At 44.5% G+C, this 19,468-nt stretch overlaps 1 protein-coding gene and 1 pseudogene across 1 annotated transcript; both read right to left on the bottom strand.

Moving 5' to 3' along the window:
- Positions 1 to 4,052: 4,052 nt before the first annotated feature.
- On the bottom strand, positions 4,053 to 6,644 carry LOC136461761 (hydroxycinnamoyltransferase 4-like; annotated as a pseudogene).
- A 4,853-nt stretch (positions 6,645 to 11,497) lies between these two features.
- Positions 11,498 to 13,596, bottom strand: LOC136461771 (putative 4-hydroxy-4-methyl-2-oxoglutarate aldolase 2). The gene is made up of 2 exons (XM_066461084.1): positions 13,464 to 13,596; positions 11,498 to 12,106 (listed from the first exon to the last, which is right to left on the bottom strand). Exon 2 carries the CDS (start codon positions 12,091 to 12,093, stop codon positions 11,587 to 11,589), a length of 507 nt encoding a protein of 168 aa, XP_066317181.1. The 5' UTR covers positions 12,094 to 12,106; positions 13,464 to 13,596; the 3' UTR covers positions 11,498 to 11,586.
- Between the last annotated feature and the right edge of the window lie 5,872 nt (positions 13,597 to 19,468).

The raw sequence follows: 19,468 nt of genomic DNA, 5'->3' as shown, positions 1-19,468 counted from the left end.
AAATTTTTATCATAGCCTCCACATACGATATCACGATATCTCAATAAGTTTCATGATTTTCGGACTTCGTTTTCTTTTTATAGAATTTAAAAACACTTCGCACGCAAGTTCGCGGTCATGTTTCATGAACAAGATGTCCGAAATTTCAGGTCCGTTCCTGGATACGGCCTCACACTACACTCAGTAACATGACTATCATTTTTTGAATCATTAAATTCTATTATTCATACCACGTACAGTTCAAATTTGTATTTTTCAAAAAAAATCAAGTAAACAAAATAAAGTAACTAAATATATCAAAAAGCCACAAGAAATCTCTAAATTCTAACTAGGAGTTCCTGATACCTTAAAAGGGCTGCACAAAAAATTTGGAGGCAAAAAAAAAATCTTTGCCGAGTGCCAAGAATAAGGCACTCGGCAAAGAGGGTTTTCATTTTTTTTTTAAATTTCCACTTTGCCGAGTGCCTTCCCAGGGGCACTCGGCAAAGACATTTCGAAAAAAAAATTCTTTGCCGAGCGCCGTGTCAGGAGCACTCGGCAAAGTATTTTTCAAAAAAAAAAACTTTGCCGAGTGCCAGATCTGAGACACTCGGCAAAGATTTTTTTTAAAAAAAACCCTTTGCCGAGTGCCGGTTCAGGGGCACTCGGCAAAGTATTTTCCACAAAAAAAACTTTGCCGAGTGCCAGATCTAGGACACTCGGCAAAGAAATTTAAAAAAAAACCTTCTTTGCCGAGTGCCTAATAGCAGGCACTCGGCAAAGAAGGACGTGGCCGAACACCGTTACGCGGGGCAGCCTATGCCGAGTGCCGTGCTTTTACCGAGAGCCTGACACTCGGTAAAGAAGTCCTTTGCCGAGAGCCTTTTTTTACCGAGTGTCCAGCACTCGGCAAAGAACTCTTTGCCGAGTGCGACACTCGGCAAAGAAGGTCTTTGCCGAGTGTCCGATTTTTGACACTCGGCAAAGATCCCGTTTCCAGTAGTGTATCAAGCATAAATAAGAGCAACATGATCACAATATTTTTTAGAACCATCACTATAATAATTATGTTATATATAGTTGCAACTTTTTTGTCCGTTTTCCTTTGTTTCCATATATAGCATTGCTAGATTCGCTCGATTAGACCCTTCTTGAGTTTCCTATGTGTTGGCCGAGCTTTAATAGCGGACTTTCTACAAAGTACCTCTATGAAGCATGGATTAGGGTTGTCGCTTGTATGCACTTCAAGTGGGAGCACTATCGTCGTACTTGGATTCTCATTCAAATCCAAGACTTCTCTAATTGATTCCTTCTCATCTTCCACTATCATATTGTGAAGGATAACATAAGCTTGCATTATGTTGATAACGTCCCCCTTGCTTCCATAACCTTGCTAGTTGACGAACAATATCAAAGCGTTATTGCAGTACGCCAAATGCGCACTCTACATCTTTCCTGGCCCCTTGCATCAATGCAAATAATTTATCTTCCGCCGACTAAGGGGGCGTTACTATCTTCACGAATACTACCCATTCTAGATATATTTTATCGTTAAGATAGTAACCCCATGTCATACTATGTTCCGTTTACGTTATAGTGTAATGTAGGAGCTTTCCCTTTTACTGCTTGAATGAACAGTGGTGACTTGTTTAGAACGTTTATGTCGTTCTGAGACCCGGCGGTACCAAAGAAAACATGCCATATATGTTTTAGACTTTATTATTCAATCCTTCCCAACATCCTTTTGAAATCTACATCTACTATAGAGAATTGAGCCCATCAAATGGCTCTAAGATTAACTATATGGTTCCTCTGAGTTGATACAATAATCAATGATATGACAAACATATCCCTTAATGGACAATTTCGATGGTGTCATATCAATTTTTGAAATCAGTGTTGAACAAATTTCTGTATCAGGGAAGCACACTGAATCATATGAGAGAAATGTTGTGAAAACTTGTTTAACGGCACTTACGGACAATGGATACTTATTTGCCCTACTTCTCATTCTTCCGATACAAGCTTTACACGAGGGCAAACCAGATGTGGCAACATTAAGTAAAAGGATTGCTCGGCACATGAAAATGAAGCAATATAAAGCCAAAGTGGTGCTAAAAGTGTATACTTATTATTATGTCATGGTTCTCATATTCTATTTGTTGATACTACTTACATATTCCGCATCATGATTTCAACTATGCTGCTTGTAGCTTTCAATCAATTCTACATCAAGCCACGAAGCATGTCGGCCACTTATACTTCCACCTTCAATAAACCACATTGCATGTGAGTGCATACTCATTTATCGATCAGTTTGAGTAATGCTTATTATGTACTCATTTTAAGATACTCCGAAACTTACTACATGATTTTTTTCAAAAGAGCCCATATGTTCTAATATATTATTATAATCTATACGTATATTGGTTTGCACTGATTTGATCTATACTCATTATGTACTCATTTTAAGATACTCCGAAACTTACTACATGATTTCAGTGCAAACCATGCATAATAATACGTATAGATCAAATCAGTGCAAACCAATTGCGTGTCCGGTCGCAACTTAACCGTTACGCTCCGGTTGAACGTAGAGCGACATGTGGCTTGCATCGCGTGACCGGACGCTGGGGTCCAGCATCCGGTCGATCTGACCGGCACGTCCGGTCGCCCCGTTTTTCAGTGGACTGAGGAGCCAACAGCTCTATTTTGTGGGGGCTTCTATTTAAGCCCCATGGCTAGCTTAAGCTCACGCGCTTGGCCATTTGCATTGACATAGCAACCTTGTGGGCTTAGCCAAAGCCCTCCCACTCATCTCCATCATTGATTCATCATCTTTGTGAGATTGAGAGAGAATCTAAGTGCATTGCTTGAGTGATTGCATCTAGAGGCACTTGGTATTCGTGTTTCGCTGCGGGATTTGTTTGTTGCTCTTGGTGGTTGCCACCACCTAGATGGCTTGGTGCAGCAGAGGAGAATTGGCACGAGTTGGTGATTGTTCGTGGCCATCTTCGGTGATTGTGAGGAGATTTGTACCTTCCCCGGCGGAGCGCCAAAAGGTAACTCTAGTGGATTGCTCGTATCATTGAGTTACCTCACTTGTGATTTGATCTATACGTATCATATGAGTACATCCGAAACTTACTACAATTGGTTTGCACTGATTTGATCTATACGTATTATTATGCATGGTTTTTCTAATTATGATATATATTTATTACCGATTCATGCGAAGGAAAAACAAACTCGTTGTAGTTCTAGTATAATCTTGATGGCAATGCGATATACTCCCTCCGTCCACAAAAGAATACAATTCTCGTTTTTTAGGAGTCAAACCGTTTAAATTTTGAGTAAATTTATATAAAAAATACTAACATTCATTATACAAAATAAGTACCATTAGATTAGTTATAAAATACATTTTTATAATAAATGTATTTGGAGACGTAATGCTAATACTATTTATTGTAAACTTGGTCAAATATGAGCTAGTTTGACTAGCACGATTCGCATAATTGCATTCTTTTGTGGATGGAGGGAGTACATGTGATGCATTACTAATATCAAACTCAACAAAGAATTGCCTTACTTTAGCACTGTATTAGGCATAGAATCATACTATAATAATAGTCTAATCCCTCTAATGTTGGGCCTTAATTCTGAGAGTCTGCCTATTGCCAATTTATCCCTGAATCATTTACATATACACATTTTTTGGACACAGAATGATATGTCAAACCATACAACGTTTTTTTATTCCGTTAAATTATAGAATCATACATCCACTGATGGAAGAGGCTGGAGCTTTATTTCCTTGTTAAAAAATGACAGAATCATACACAGTTACAGGTCTTGCATAGTGTCATAATATGATATGATATGATATGGTATGCAACCAAACCAGCAGACCGTCCAGCCTGTTCAGTTGGCTGGTTCGTATCGTTGCTGTTTCATGAAGAAGTACTGCTGGCTGGTTTGTATGAGAGAAAAATATTGTTCCAACTGAAAATTTACGATCGTTTACGACAAGCCACAGTCAAACGAACAGGCTGAGATCGTCCTTCTTTGTCTCCCGCCTTTTGGTTTTGGCAGCTCCAGTGTTGCTGTCGAACCATATGGTTCGAGGAAGCCGAACAAGAGCTAAGTTCGCTCTCTCTAGCGTGAGCACCGGCTGGTGAGACCAACATAGCATTAAAGAATCGTTTTAACCCGTGCGATGTTGGCCTGTTAGCATGCGCAGAGACGAGCGCGGGTCATAATACAATATTTTTCTTTCACAATAAAACAGCATTAGCTGATTTATAAGCGACCTAAACGATCAGACGAACAGGTGTTTAATGCCCTGAGCGCGAACCGTCTGCGGAGTCCGCTTTTGGTTCTGACAACCAACGTCCGCATGCTCTAGTGTGCTCGGTTCGGCATTTTTACTTCCCTCGGTTCGATTTGGGCACGTGCTCTTGTTATGACAAGACCTCACAAGATGTACCGTACCTAGGCCGGTAATAATAAGTACCTTGCCTAGCTAGCAGCAAGCTGCTAGAGCTAGCTTTGCATAAAGCAGCCGCTCTATCTCCTTTATATTTACTGCCTCCATGCACATGAGCAAACGAACGCCGCCGCTGCCAGCACCATCGTCGTCGTTCATCAAGAACACAACCCCCCCGCGGTGGTTCTCCGCCAGCGACATCAACTCTGGCTTTCCCCACCCAAAATCTGCATCGTACTGTGGCCTGCCCAACCAGCTGGTAATATGCAGGTCCGTCTGCGGCAAGGTGCCCCTCGGAGGCCGGCTGTCCATCTCGGCCATCTCAAAGTAGTCGATCGCAGAGCGCACTAGCTCGTCGTCCATCCGATCGACGGCGCCTCTGATGCGGCCAGCGACGGATCCCAGCACCTCCGTGGCAATATCTCGCGCCGCGCTGGTGACGCCTAGCCAAAACATCGCATTGCCGAAGTAGCGGCTCGGGAGGGGCGGACTCATCCTATGCCGGAGGTCGGCCAGGAACGCCAGGCGCGCTTCAGAATCAGGTGGGAGCCGACGCGCAAGGCATGTGCACTGCCACACGAGAGCGCTAACAGCGCAGAAGGTGCTCGTGCCACCACCGCAGAGGTGCTTCAAGGAGGCGATCCGGTCCTTGGAAATGGTGAAGACTTGGACGGCAAGAGGTCCTGACGGGCTGGACAAGACGTGCTTAGGGTAGAACGTCAAGAGTGCGTCGGGACCGTGCACGGAGTAGGGTGCGGTCATGGCAAGGGAGCTCCACGGTAGCGCGGTCGCCATGCTTGCAGAAGGCCGACCATGTCTGGAAGAAGTGGAACGCGCTCAAGGCATCAGCGGCGACGTGGTGGAGAGCTGTCCCTAACGCCACCCCTCCACACTTCAAGAAAGTCACCTGCCATCGTAAGCACGACAATTGATATGTATATGTAATATAATAATGGTTTTCTATTTTCTAAAGATAATAATAAATATTTATTATGGTTTGATATATCTCTAAAATTTCATAATTAACATATTTTATTTAAACCGGTGAAATATCAAAATAGCTAGTACCAGTTTTTTTTCCGTTATGTATCTGATAGTAGTGCTTTATTTGGAGTCATTTTGCTCTTATTTATTTTAAATAACTAATAATAATTAAACATGACTGCAAGCAATAAACAATAGGAACATAATAAATTATTAGTTGCAAATAATTATATATAGATCATACATAAGTATATAACATTTTTAAAAAAAAGATACATACTGGTTTCATATTTTTCGATTTCAAATAATTCATTCATTATGAATTTTTCATAGCAAACCAACTGCTTATTATTTTTTAGTACAAAATAGAAAATCATCTTTGAAACCAGCCGTGCAGGACCCAATTTATCTACTATGATCCATTTCGTTGTTAAATGTTGAAAAATAGACTTAATATTGAACAGCATATGGAAGCAGAGAAATTAAGTAGTGGACCTGTACGGCCAACATGATGGACGATGGCTCAATGAGTGGAACAAACAGCCTCCTCAGTTCTGGCGACGGCTTGAATTTCTTGACGTCATCGGCAGTGAGATCATCAGCCTGAGCGACAACAAAGAGTGCACCTTCGCCGTTACAGCTGATCTCCATCCTGCCGTCGTCGTTGTTGATGCCGAGGCGGCCAGCGAGGGGGTAGAAGGCCACCAAGGCTCTGGCCATAGCCTCCTTGAGCCTGGCCACGTCGAAGAAATCAGCCGTAGCGGCAACATCGTTGGAGCTGTACAGGTAGATCGTTGGAGTGTGGCCTTGGTTGGCCAGCCAGAGCCCCTTCCTCGGTGCCGGCTCGCTGGGCGTTACAAACGACGACTCCACCACCCGCACCTCGAAATCCATCGATTTCATTTTTCTTCTTGTCACACGCACGAACAACCACCAGCAATGGATGATGTTATTACTGTATTAGCTGTAGCTGCAATTGCAAAGGGAGGAGCGCAGGCTGGACTGGAGTTGCGGGCTTGCGAGGAGGAGGAAATAATGGAGTTGCAGACATGTGTCGACGCAACGACAGCAGCTCTGATAGGTGGCATGTCCTAGAATTTATTTATTGGAAGAGAGGAAAGCTATACTGGCATACGGTACTTCAGTTTTGATGAATAGTTTTATAGCGTTGTATCGAAGACTACGACTGTATCATGAAAAATAAAATGAAATTTGGGTGGAACACTCACTCTCAATATGGAGTACAAAGTTTCATAGGCATCTAATTTCCTAACTCGTAGAAAGTTGATAATCCTGCGAGCTGAAACTTATTTCTCCCCTCTCTTCTTAAATGCACTACCGTATCATAAAATTGCCTACCTAGCAAACTATTTAATGCATACGAAGCTTACTGATCTTATCACGGTGCACCCCGCGGCAGATCCATCGATCTGCATGAGTACTGTACTGTTCCTGATTGATCATGTCTGGTGGCGTCGTCCAATACGTGCAAGCGTACCTACAGCCAGCGGCGGATCCAGGAAATATTTTAGGGGGGACTGAACAACACTGCTGCTCGATCTGAAGTCTCAGCCCCCCTATACTATAGAACTTTGCCTAAAAATTCATAGGAACTCTACAGTAATTTGCACTGATTCGGTTTGGGTAGGGGGGGCTTGAGCCCACCCGCCCCACCGCTAGATCCGCCCCTGCCTACAGCGTTAGCGGATGCTCTAACACTCTCTCCTCTCTCAGCATTGTGGGTAGTCTTATCCGTGGATCGCGGCTCTGTCGTCGTCGTCCCTCCCTCCCGGCCTCCGGCCCGGGCCTCCTCCTCTTTGGCTCTTGCAGGGGATGCATGTGGCGTCTCTGTACGTCCGGTTCGCCCTGTCCCGCCGCCACGGGCGCCTTCATTTCGCTGCAGCTCACTTACTTAAGTGGTTGTTACTAATCGATCGGCCTGCAATTGGTCTGCTTTTGCTACTACTAGTATCTGTAAAAGATTTGATAATAACAACAAAACTTTGCTTGATACAGATAACAGATAATACAAAGCACTTCAGTGCTGGTTCTCTGATGATGCATCTCTGTAAATGCTTCGTCCAATATAAGATAACCATGCATGTCACAGTAGTTTCAGTCAATTTTTCAGTCAGCATAGAGCGTTATTCGGCGGATGGATAATCTGGATCAGACATGCATGATTAGTGCTCCCTCCAATGAAAGAGGAGAGACCCGCTCTGCTCGCTTTAGCGTTCGTGTGTTTCTGTCATTCATAAATACCACATGCCTGTAGCGCTAAACAAGGCGCCTAAGAATGCGGCAGTCGCTTGCAAGCTCGTGCCTTCTCCCGGCCAACTCCACTCTGGGCCCTCCTGTACGCAGGGACGACAGAGCCAGAAAACCTAAGATGACAGGGGGTCAAGTATGTACACCAGTCTCTTCTTTTTCTCGAATACGTAAAAGATTTACGCATCTTTGTAATTAAGATAGAAATGTTTACAAACAATGTGTTTCTGCGAACGTCCTAGGAGGTCTATAGGATTACAGTTGTGGGTTGGACGATCCTAGCATGCAGATACATATTTTGATATTACACAAATGATATATAGACAACTAGGATAAGAGTAGCGACACAGCCTAGGAAGAGGCTTGCACTTCTGCTGATGCCAGCGCGACTAAATCCCGATGCCGTGGAAGAGCGCTTCCAGCGCTGCGATGTTCGAATCGTTGGGCTCGGCCTCGTAGAGCGCCTCATAGGAATTCTTCGCCGATGTGCTTGGTGTTAACAGACCCGTGACCAAACAAACTCGCTGCATGATTAGGATCTCACCTCGCTTGGAAACAGGCAAACCGAGAGAGGCTTTGAGCACCTAGACGCTTTCTTCGCAGCGGCAGCACCACTGTTGCAGGTGATAGCTTGGGCAACTCACGAATCATCAGGGAGGCCCTCTTACGCGTCACTGTCTTGATGAAGTTCTTGAGGCGGCAGTTGACGGAGGCTTTGTGGTCCACGATCTGGTGGTTATCCACCGGCGGCGTACCAAGAGGGCCGACATCCGCCGTGAGATCTACCGGACCGAAGCCTAGTGGGTAGCCATCTTCGTGCCTCGTGGATGCATTGACCTGTGTGCCCTAATGCGTCAACGATGGCAAGTTCGCTACCCACTGAGTGGGCGCGGCGCGGTGGTGGTGTCTGTAGCACCAAGTCGACGTGCTAGGACGGCGTCTGTGTTGCGCCTTCCTAGAAGGCTGCTGGTGTAGACGCAGGAGACCACCACCGTGGCCTCATCCTCCAGCTGGGCGGCCGCCAGAGCTGCAGCTGAAAGTCCTAGTTTGATTTTGGCTAATTGATAAAACTGTTGGACTAACCCTATGATCTAAGTGTATAGATGAGATAGGTTGGTCCAAGTCCAAAGTGATGGAGCTAGATGACACTCATGGTGATGAAGATGGCCAAATGATGGTGATCAAGTGCCTCCAACTTAAAAAAGAAGAAAGTGAAAAACAAAATGGTGGTCAAGATAAAGTTATATGAGATATGACCATTTTGTTTTGCCAATCAAGACGCAATAGAGTATGCGATTGGATTTAGGATAGATAGTCGTACTATGAAGAGGTGAGAATTCATGGTTGATGCGGGTTATCAAGTGTCACTAGGTGATCTAACTCGTTGCACGTGCATTTGGAACCTAGTGAGCTAACATGCCCTTGAAATGCTTTGTAAAAATGCTAACACACGTGCACAATTGTTTGGACACTTTGGTGTTGGCACATGAGAGCAAGGGTGGAGAATTCGCGCTTAAGAGTGAAGTTACTGGGGCGGTGGGGACGTAGCGACCGGCTTCGCTGGGTGACAAGCAACATCCAGGTAGGTCGTGGGGTGGTCGTCGTCAGACTCCTCGGCGTCGTCATCCACCCACCGATGGCGCTTCGTGCGCCCTCCTGAGGTGCAACCTAGGCTAGAATTTAGCCGCGGGCACCGTGGCGGCCTGTGGCCGACGGGTGGGTGATGCACTCGGATGTGAGCATCACGCCCCTAGTCCCCAGCAGGGTCAAACGGGTCGTTGTCCAGCGCAGGCGGCGGCGGGGAGCCAGATCTGGCCCCAACGCACGGCAGCAAGATGACCGCGGCTGGCCCCGACGGGGAGGAGCGGTGGGGTGCTGATAGAGGAGGTGGCCGCGGCGACGGCATATGCTCCCAGCGGCTAGGGGACGCCAGTGGAGGGGTATGACGCGGGCGGTGGCAACGACCGTGCCACGCGCTCGTGCACTCCTGCGCGCGGGTGGGGAGAGGAGGGGGCGTGGACGCAAGGAGGGGAAGCGAGGGGGCAGGGTGAGGGCGGAGGCGACGGCGAGAAGGAAGCCAGGGGCTCCTAGGGTTGGGTGGGGAATGGAGTCGTCATGTCTCTTTTCTGAAATAGTGTAGTGGCCACACTAGTCTCTTCTAATTTTCTTATTTTTCCCTAGCTGTACGTACCACCGAAACAAATTAAGTAGGCTGCAAAAGGACTAGGTACAAAATGATTTACGTAGCAGGGATTGCTGCCACAGGTACAACCAACAACCCTAGGGAAAGAACCCATCATGGGCTTGGTGCATGTTAGTTTTGACTGTTCGCTTGGCTGCGGCTGCAACTTCTGAAGTGCTAAACACTGTTACAGCTGCAACTTTCTAACTAAAACAATCGCAGCCGCAACCGCTTTCTCCAACCGGTACCAGCAGCCAGGATGTTCAAAACAGTTTGCCACAAACTGCCTAATGTGCACAATTGTTTGGACACCCCTACGCTACTACATAAACTGTTTTTGGAGGGGGCCTTTTCCCCCTAACAAGTCACAAGGGCAGCCGGGCAGGTGTATATGCTCTTGAAGTTACTCCCAAGTCCCATGTCACAGAGTTCATATACAATATACTGTATGTTACAATATCCCAGTCTCCCAGAGACTCTCGAAGTTACTCCCATGTCATCACACATTGAAACACGCACCCTCGAGGCTGTTCTTGTTTCTCCTCTCATAAATGGCCAGCATGTTCTTTCCTTCGTCACCCTTACAGCAAATATGACACATTCTATCATTAAAATTGGTAGAGATGCAAATTCTGTGGCTGACAATCTCGCAAAGAAAGCAAGGCGGACTGTAGTTCCTAGTTCTTGCTTGTTCTCTTGCGAGTCTTGGACTCATTCTACAAATTGTAATATCCAGATGGCTCTGGAAAACTTTCAATGGGGCAATTTTTGCCCCATATCTGTATCTTGTATTTAAGCTTTGAATGAAATTACCGTTTCAAAAAAAAAAATCAGCCATTCAGAGTTTCACCAGTCAAGACCATTGTGAAAGAAATACGGAGATACCCAGTTTAGTCACAATTCACATGTCTGATGCAATGATTTTCAGAGGTATATATATATATATATATATATATATATATATATATATATATATATATATATATATATAGAACTACTATCCTATAGCTGGCTGCAGAATAACTTATTCTGTAGCCACTTTGAGTTACGATAATTACTATATTAATTTACGAGATTTACAGTAACTCCTTACTAAGTGGTTTACTATAACGTTATGGTAAATATTCCCATGTGTTATAGTAACCCAACTATCGTAAATATGTATTGACATTATGGTAAATTAGTATATAAAATTATGGTAAATAGAGGTGGCTACAGAATAACTTATTTTGTAGCCGGCTGCTGAATAGCCTCTCCCGGAAGAGGCTATTCAGCAGCCGGCTACAAAATAAGTTATTCTGTAGCCACCTCTATTTACCATAATTTTATATACTAATTTACCATAATGTCAATACATATTTACGATAGTTGGGTTACTATAACACATGGGAATATTTACCATAACGTTATAGTAAACCACTTAGTAAGGAGTTACTGTAAATCTCGTAAATTAACATAGTAATTATCGTAACTCAAAGTGGCTACAGAATAAGTTATTCTGCAGCCAGCTATAGGATAGTAGTTCTATATATATATATATATATATATATATATATATATATATATATATATATATATATATATATCCCAAAAGATACTGTCGAAGCATCCAAAGTATTCCCACTAGTCATGTAATTCAGCTATGATACATTCTTACAAGTTCACACATAACATAAGAACAGGCCTACACAGTCAATTCTGATCTTGAGATAAGAATGCCATCAGAATCGGCATAGAGCCATTCTCCATCGCAAATTCTAGTCCCTGCAAAGGTCACAGGAGCATGCTTCTCACCGACGCCCTTCTTGTTTGACTTGATAGGGTGTGAGTTCAGAGCCCGGAAGCCAATGTCACAGCCATTTATCTCATCGACGTCCCTGATGCAGCCATTGACCACAACACCAGCCCACCCGTTGTTCTGCGCCAGCTGGGCAAGGTTGCCACCCAAAACTGCACAGCGCATGCTCCCACCGGCATCAACCACCAGGACCCTGCCGTGACCTTTCTCCTCAAGGAACTCACGGAGCAGAACGTTATCCTCGAAGATCTTCAGTGTCACAACAGGGCCAGCAAAAATCCGCCGCCTTCCATAGATTTGGAAGATAGGTTGGAGAGCACGAAGATCACCATTCATAATTAGAGCAGCATTAGCATCACATGCTTCAGCAGTGGCCAATGGCAAGGCAGCCATCTTATCTTCAGTCCTGCTTGTCATCAGAAGAAGAAAAGAGAAAAATCAAGGAACAGTACAGATAAGCAGTAGATAATTCCTTACACAGAGTAACACAACAAGTTGCCCAGTCCAATGATATGCACATCTATACTAAGAAAACTTGAATTATTAACGGTTTCCATGTATACATCTGGTTTTCCCATTGTTTAAAGTACCAAACTGCCACAGACCAAATCTTGCCAAAGGGAAGTTCAGTCTTCCATGAAGAAACAACATGAACCAGCATACATGCCTCAACTACCACATGAACCAGCAAACATGCCTCAACTAGTAAAAAATCATGCCAAGGAGAGTTCAGTCTCCATGAAGAACATGAACCAGCAAACAAGCCTCAAACTCAGGAACACAATAATATCTGCTTCTATAGCAGAAGAGAAGACAACTGAAAAAACAATCAAGTTATCTGATACAAAATTTCGCTCTAATTCTATGCACAACATGGACACTGTTTGCCTCTGCTGAGGTTCTGTAACAACATCCAGCCCAGATTTTCACGCAGAGCTATATTTGCTCATAACACAAAATGAAATGTTCGCCTGAGCTCAAAACCAGAAGCTAATAGCACTCTAGGAGAGTCATATTGCGAATGCAATGCAACGTCTCAGTAGTGTTTGATTTGGACCAGAACTAAGTTTTTGTGCAAGGCAAAAGCCCCTCGTCCTGCAGTGGAAACTGCAAGGAAAAGAACTAAGTATGTAATGAACTATTGGTTGCAACAATATAAAAAGCCTTCCGCTGCAAATAAATATTGAATAGACTGAGCTATGTGCTTTTTTTACTAGTACTAGTAATGTCAACATATCAGAGGCTGCTGACCATGTAACAATACATATATGGTTGCAGTGGAGATTTTGTCAAGCAGACTAAGCAGCATAACAGGATTAACATTTAACAATACGTATTGTGCGCATTCACATTGTCATATAGTACAGCATGACTTACAAAAAGGGGGATGATTACAAGTTATCAACCCATGTGAAATCATTGTTTCGAGTAAGTGTGTTGATTCCAGAAGATGTAACAATGTAATTTAAGAATCGAACCTATGTCAGTTGTCACCTAGGGTGAGAAAAGGCCACAGGGTATATGAAATGGACTGATGTCAAAGAATATATAAAAGGCAGTTTTCTCAATGTTCAGGAAAAAAAAAGTTTTTTTGGGTGGATTGGGGGAGTAGAGGAGGGGAGGTTGGCCTGGGACCGGAAGCGATGTTGGTGGGCATAATACATAGTACATGTACATGTAATTGGGTCAGATCCGGATACAAGTAGCTTAAATTTGGGTGGTCGTTTTGAAAAGCATGGAGGAAAGAGAAACGGCGAGCATACCTGGTGCCGGGGAAGGGGCAGACGAAGAGCTGGCAAAGGGCGGTGCCGGTCGCCAGCGGAGGGGCCGACGAAGACCTGGCAAAGGGCGTTGCCAGTCGCCGGCGAAGGGGCCAACGAAAACCTAGCGAAGGCTGTCGACGCTCGCCCGCCCGCCACTGCCGGTCTGCCGTCACTCGTCGGCGCCAAGGAAGATAGAGAGAGGGGGGGTGTTGAACGGGAGTACGGAACGAAGGATAAAAGAGTCGTGGACGCAACAGAACAGTCAGCCACGCGTATTGTTTTTTTGAGTTCTTTTTTTTCTCGAACACCGCGAATAGGTGCGGAAGCTGGGAGTTGGTTCCACAGAACCATCTAAAAAAACAACGTACCTGGAAAATCGTCAAGCCGGAGCAGCTCCTGATCGCCAACGACGTTCAAGGCATCCAGGTGTGGTTGTCCTCCCACTCACTCCCCATCGTTGCTACACTTTGCTCGTCCGCGGGGCCATGGGCCGCCTCGCGCCTGCGTCTGGAGCTCTCCGCTTGTCGCCGCTGCGTGTAGTCTAGATGTTTGATGAAATGCCCATGCAAGCTAACTGTTGCCTGCAATTGGCTGTTACAGTTTTGCATGTGTTCCTGATTGAATATTATCTAGACTAGATGGATGACTACAATGAAGTTCTGTTACCAAAATTAGAACTCTATAATTTCAGCCAAATTAGAACTCTATAATTTGAATGCCAATAGAATATAGTACATCAATAAGATATAGATAGTGAGATTTAGCTGCTCTGCTCGAGCGCTGAGTTATATGGACAGAGAATCTTCTGAAGTGAACTGCCAAAAACAGAAATATAGAGGGTGAAATTCTCAGTGTCTCCTGGTCTCCCCCACCCATGTGCGCTCACCAGCGCGAGTCTAAACTAAAAGTTGACAGCGACACCGAATAGGCCACAAATGGCAAATAGCGGGTTCGTCGGACTGTTCACTGCATAAGTATCGGTAATAGTTTGCTAATGGGCGGCGTCGCCACTGGCTGGCTGCGGAGCTTGACCAGCGTACGATTGTAAAGGAGGGAGATTTTGAGGGTGTTTTTACAAAGTTGTTGTCTACAGAAATACTGCGAACAGCGGCGTGTTAATACTAGGTAGCGCAGGGGCGTCTCTGCAAAAACGCCAGCGCGCGGGCTGTCTCCCACCGCGGGCTGGCCTCTGTGCGTGGGCCGCGCGTGTGCGTGCACGCGCTGCGCGCAAGTGGGCCGAGTCCGCGTGGTCGTGGGCCGCGCTGGTGAATTCATTTTTCCTTTTCTTAAGGAATTAGAAATAGCTTTATGTTTTAATTTCTGAGCTGAACTTTGAAAATTAATATGAATTCGCATAAATTTTATTGACTTCCTAAAAATATTGTCTATCTGATGGCATGACTAGATTATGCTGGTCAGAATTGATGTTAAGGCTTATTAAATCATTTGAGAGCGCTTAATATTATTATGTTAAATATTATAGGAATTTTTGTAGTAATTGGTGATAACTTTAGTCCTGAAATTTTTATGGTAACTTCATTGTATTATTATGTGCTCACTGTAATTTTTGTAGCTTTAGAATAGACTAATCATTAGGGTAGTTAAATGCTCTTTGTTTCAAATATACATTAAATCATTAGTAGAAATAAAGATATATCCTTTCATTTGTAAAGCTAGGTGTTTATTAGTTGAACCCAATACTTTCCTTGGTAAAGATGATAGTTACTTAGTGCCTTAATTATTAGAGCTAGCTTAGTAGCTTAGTTTGCGTATTCTTATTTTAAGAGTTGTTGTTACATAAATACTAAGTGTTGCATTATCATCGCATGCATGTAGAGAATGAATTGGTGGAGGTCGTGACCATCGGCGATCACGAGTTCGAGGAAATCGTCGAGGAGTACGAGGAGGAGATCCTCGTGCAGGAGGAGGTTCTAAAGCCGCCACTGACTGACTCAGCTGACACCGCGCCTGCCCAAGACAAGCCCCGGTGCATAACCCTTATTTTAAATAATCACTGAATATATATATGATATGCATTTACGTTACAGGCTTATTGTTGAAACTACATGCATAGATATACCTACCTATGAGTCCTACTAGCTTAGGTCGAGTAGCTACTATACTTAGGTTTTTCGGTAGCATGAGTAACTTGTCGTTACTCATAGTAGGTAATTATTATTACTGCTCTCATAATAAAATGGTGAAAGAAAAATGGAGATCGGACAGGGATATGGTACGAGTATTGGTGGGTGTAATAGGTTGTGTCCCGCGGCCAACGAGACATAGCCTGGTTACACTGTTTTCTCTGTCTGTGTCGGTTAAGGACCGTCCATTATTGTGGATGGTAGTCAGGTCACAGACTTATTATCCTGAGCACATACTTGCTTATAAAATTGGGAAGGCTCGTTGCTCTCTTGTCGTGGGTTCTAGCTCTTTACGGACCGACTGATTGGGGGCGGGGATGGTGGAGGTCTAAGCACCACACTAAGTCTGGGACTCAGGTGTGGGGCTTGGAGTCCAAGTTTAGATGGGAACCTGGACCCCTTGACAGGAGAGTGGTGGGTTGGTTTTGCTTGTGCCTGTGGTACAAGCGGAGCGTTTGTTTCGGGGTACCTAGTTGAGATACATTGGTTCACGAATCGTCGCGTGATGTGGTATAACTTGGCTATGGTCTAGCACCGTAGTAAGAACTAGAAGATGAATGATGATGGATGGATCTGATTTCTCAACTCATGCTTGAAAGTAGAACAGGTGCTTACATAGAATGTTTAGCTAATGAACTAATCATGACTGCTAATAAAACACATACCTAAGGATTCACTACTTGTAATGCTTTTCGCAAAAAGAAAACCCAGCAAACCATAAAGCTTATCATATCCTTTGAAGTCAAAAAATTATTCCCACTAGTCGGGTAAGTCTTGCGAGTACATTGTGTACTTAGGACTTATTTACCCTTGTTACAGGTGCAGTTTGAGGAGTGGTTGTTGTGTGGATGATTCTTCTGGTGGGCACAGACGGATCCTTGTATCTTATCGTTAGTTGTTTTATTTCAATTCTGCTGCTTAAATTCCGCACTCTGAACTTGGTATTGTAATAATGTATTTCCGAGAACCCTGGTTGTATGAAATAGACTAAGTATTGTAAGCTCGTTCTCATTATTGGATCCTGGATGAAAAACATGGATTGTTCGAGTTCTCCCTTGGGATGTGCTCGACGGAACCGTCTGGTGCAGCTCACTTTCGGGGTGCTTAGTGTCTAGTGGAAGACGAGCGTCTCCGGAGGTGTGCTATTTTGGGATGTTCTGCCACACCGCGGCCTCGAGATCGGGCGAGACAGAGCCCGCGGTCTTGGGTGAGACGGAACCCGCGGCCTTGGGCGAGACGGAACCCGCGTCCTTGGAGTCGGGCGAGACGGAGCCCGCAGCCTCGAGGTGGGGCAAGACGGAGCCCGCAGCCTCGAGGTCGGGCGAGATGGAGCTCGCGGTCTTGGGCGAGATGGAACCCACAACCTTGGGCGAGACGGAACCCGCGTCCTTGGGGTCGGGCGAGACGGAGCCTACGGCCTCGAGGTCGGACAAGACGGAGCCCGCGGCCTCGAGGTCGGGCTAGACGGAGCCCGCGGCCTTGGGCGAGACGGCACCCGCGGCCTTGGGGTCGGGCGAGATGGAGCCCGTACCCAAGGGGTAAGGCGAGACGGAGCCCGCGGCTCTAGGTCGGGCGAGACCTTTTAATACGTCTCGAGCCATCCCGGGAAGTCAGCGTGGGCGCTAACTTCCTTGTTTTTGGTATCCCTAATATCGATACCCGACAGAAATGATACTTGGATGAAATTCCCACTCACAATGCAAAGTTTCATTCTAGAGTTTCATAGGCATTTAATTCTAAGACTCATAGAGAGTTAATAATCGTGCCAAAAGAGTTTCATCCTCGTGAAACTCATTTTTTCTCTCTCTTCGTTAAAACATCGACATGTCATTGAAAATACATATGTGGTAGGCTATTACATACAAATAAAACTCTTATGAAACTCCCACTGAGACTGACCTAAGACTGCAATCCTTAATCATTCTAGTGTGTTGGGACTTGGGAGCCATGGAAAGAAAGGAACATAAGGATGTTTACCGCACAGATTGCTCATGCTTTGTATTGCTTAAAAAAAATTAAAGAAGAGGCGTCACTTTGGACTGCGGCAAGCGCCAAGCATATGGCCAAGCTTGTAGCGAAGGTGTAAGCTTTGAATCTTTCTTCTTGTGCTAGTGTGTTTGTTTTTCTGAGCTTGCGCTCGGCTTGTGCAGAGTATAGTGCCCCTTTAGGCTTTTCCTTCGTTTGGGCTTGTGCAGAGTATAGTGCCCCTTTAGGCTTTTCCTTCGTTTTAATACAATAGGCGGCTCTTCCACCAATTCTTTAAAAAAAATATCTTTATTTTTTATAACTGTAGCTTGAAATACTTTGATTATTTACTCATTTCCTTTCACGTTGTTTGTATTTATAATTTACTAGATACGTGCCCATGCGTTGCATGGAGGTCACAGATTTTTATGCATGCCTATGTCGATGCATCATGGCTTACAACTTAGATAAACATATTAAGAAATCTATAAATATAATTACATAAAAAATAAAAAGACCGACCATTTCATGATCTTTATTATTTATATCATGTAGATTTAATTTATAGAAACATAAAAAATTGGTTTTGAAATTTGAAATATTTGTATGAATTTATTATTATGCATTTTACAAGTTTAAGTTTAAGCTGATTTGATTTTTTTAATATAGTGTATTGTGACTTCTATACAATTCTCATGTGTAACCTAAAATCAACAAAACTACAATATGGTAGAAAATTTTCTTCAGCTTTTCCTATATAAGTTCTGCTGGCCTTAGATACTCGTTAGAAATCAGAACCATGAAACATGCAACAAAACTATTAGTTAAATAAAAGGATAACAAATCTACGGAGCTCCCAAACAGTTTGGACCATAGTCCTAAGGCCCTCCGTAGTGTGCGGCCAAAGTAGTGGTTGGAGAGGAAAGAGAAGATATAGGAGTCACTCTTCACACTATAGCTAACGACGCTTATTCCAAGTGATGCTAAGAAAAGGGAGAGCGAAACAAGAAGAGGCAGCGCTGCCTATTCAATAAAAAAACATTTTGTGCTTTTTGTTTGGACAAACAAGAAAGGAAGCATGTGATCCTGACCTCCTGGGAAGGTGTATTTTATTTTAAGTGGGTCCAGCATGTACGAATAACAGCGGTGCCAATTTATTTGCACACTGCAGCTTAGGAAGTCGATGCTTATTTTCTAACGATGGGTCCCATTTTTTCCGGGCATCGCTTGCACCGCTACGGAAGGCCTATAATAAACAGCCCCACGCCCGTGTACGTGGCGAGCCTTATTTGGGGCTGTTTGGTTCACAGCCCACGCCAGCCACTCAGCTGTGGCGTCGCCGAAGACTTGTGGCGGAGAATATGGCAACCACCCACACCTAAAAGCTGAACCAAACAGCTGCCTTTCCTCTGTGGCGCGCCGCAGGTTTGGCAGGCGACTTTACTGCCGCCTTGCTCTCGGGTGCCAGAGGAAACAGTAGGAGCGTCTCTGATCCGGGAGGTGGCACCTGCTGATGCTTGCTTAGAGAGGAGTTCCACCAGCGGTTCTTGACGTCGTTGTTATGGCGCAGGACGAAGGATGCGCTGGTTGCCTACTTGTTAGGGAAAACGTGCTGGTAAGCGACGATAGCCTGTTCGTTTGGTTGGGCTTGTTCGTGGTTGGATCGTGAAGAAGTACTGCTGGCTAGTTTGGTGTGAGAAAATAATACTGTTTCGACTAAAAATTTACGATCGTTTGAACAGGCTGAGCGTGGAGATGGGTACTCGTTTTGTATCAGTAATCCCGTTCGCTTGTCTTAAAAATTGTTGGTTCGGTTTCTTTTTTCAGCTAAAACAGTGTTTTTATCTCACAACAATTCAGCTGGAACAGTATTTTTCAGCAAATTTTAGCCAAATT

This window comes from Miscanthus floridulus, chromosome 6 (genome assembly GCF_019320115.1).
Source record: "Miscanthus floridulus cultivar M001 chromosome 6, ASM1932011v1, whole genome shotgun sequence".
Taxonomy (NCBI): Eukaryota; Viridiplantae; Streptophyta; class Magnoliopsida; order Poales; family Poaceae; genus Miscanthus; species Miscanthus floridulus.
Note: the sequence above shows the minus strand (reverse complement) of the source record. Positions and strands in the feature narration are given on the sequence as shown.

Coding starts and splice junctions, on each gene's coding strand:
- LOC136461771 (XM_066461084.1), bottom strand. CDS start 12,093: ATGGCTGCCTTGCCATTGGCCACTGCTGAAGCATGTGATGCTAATGCT.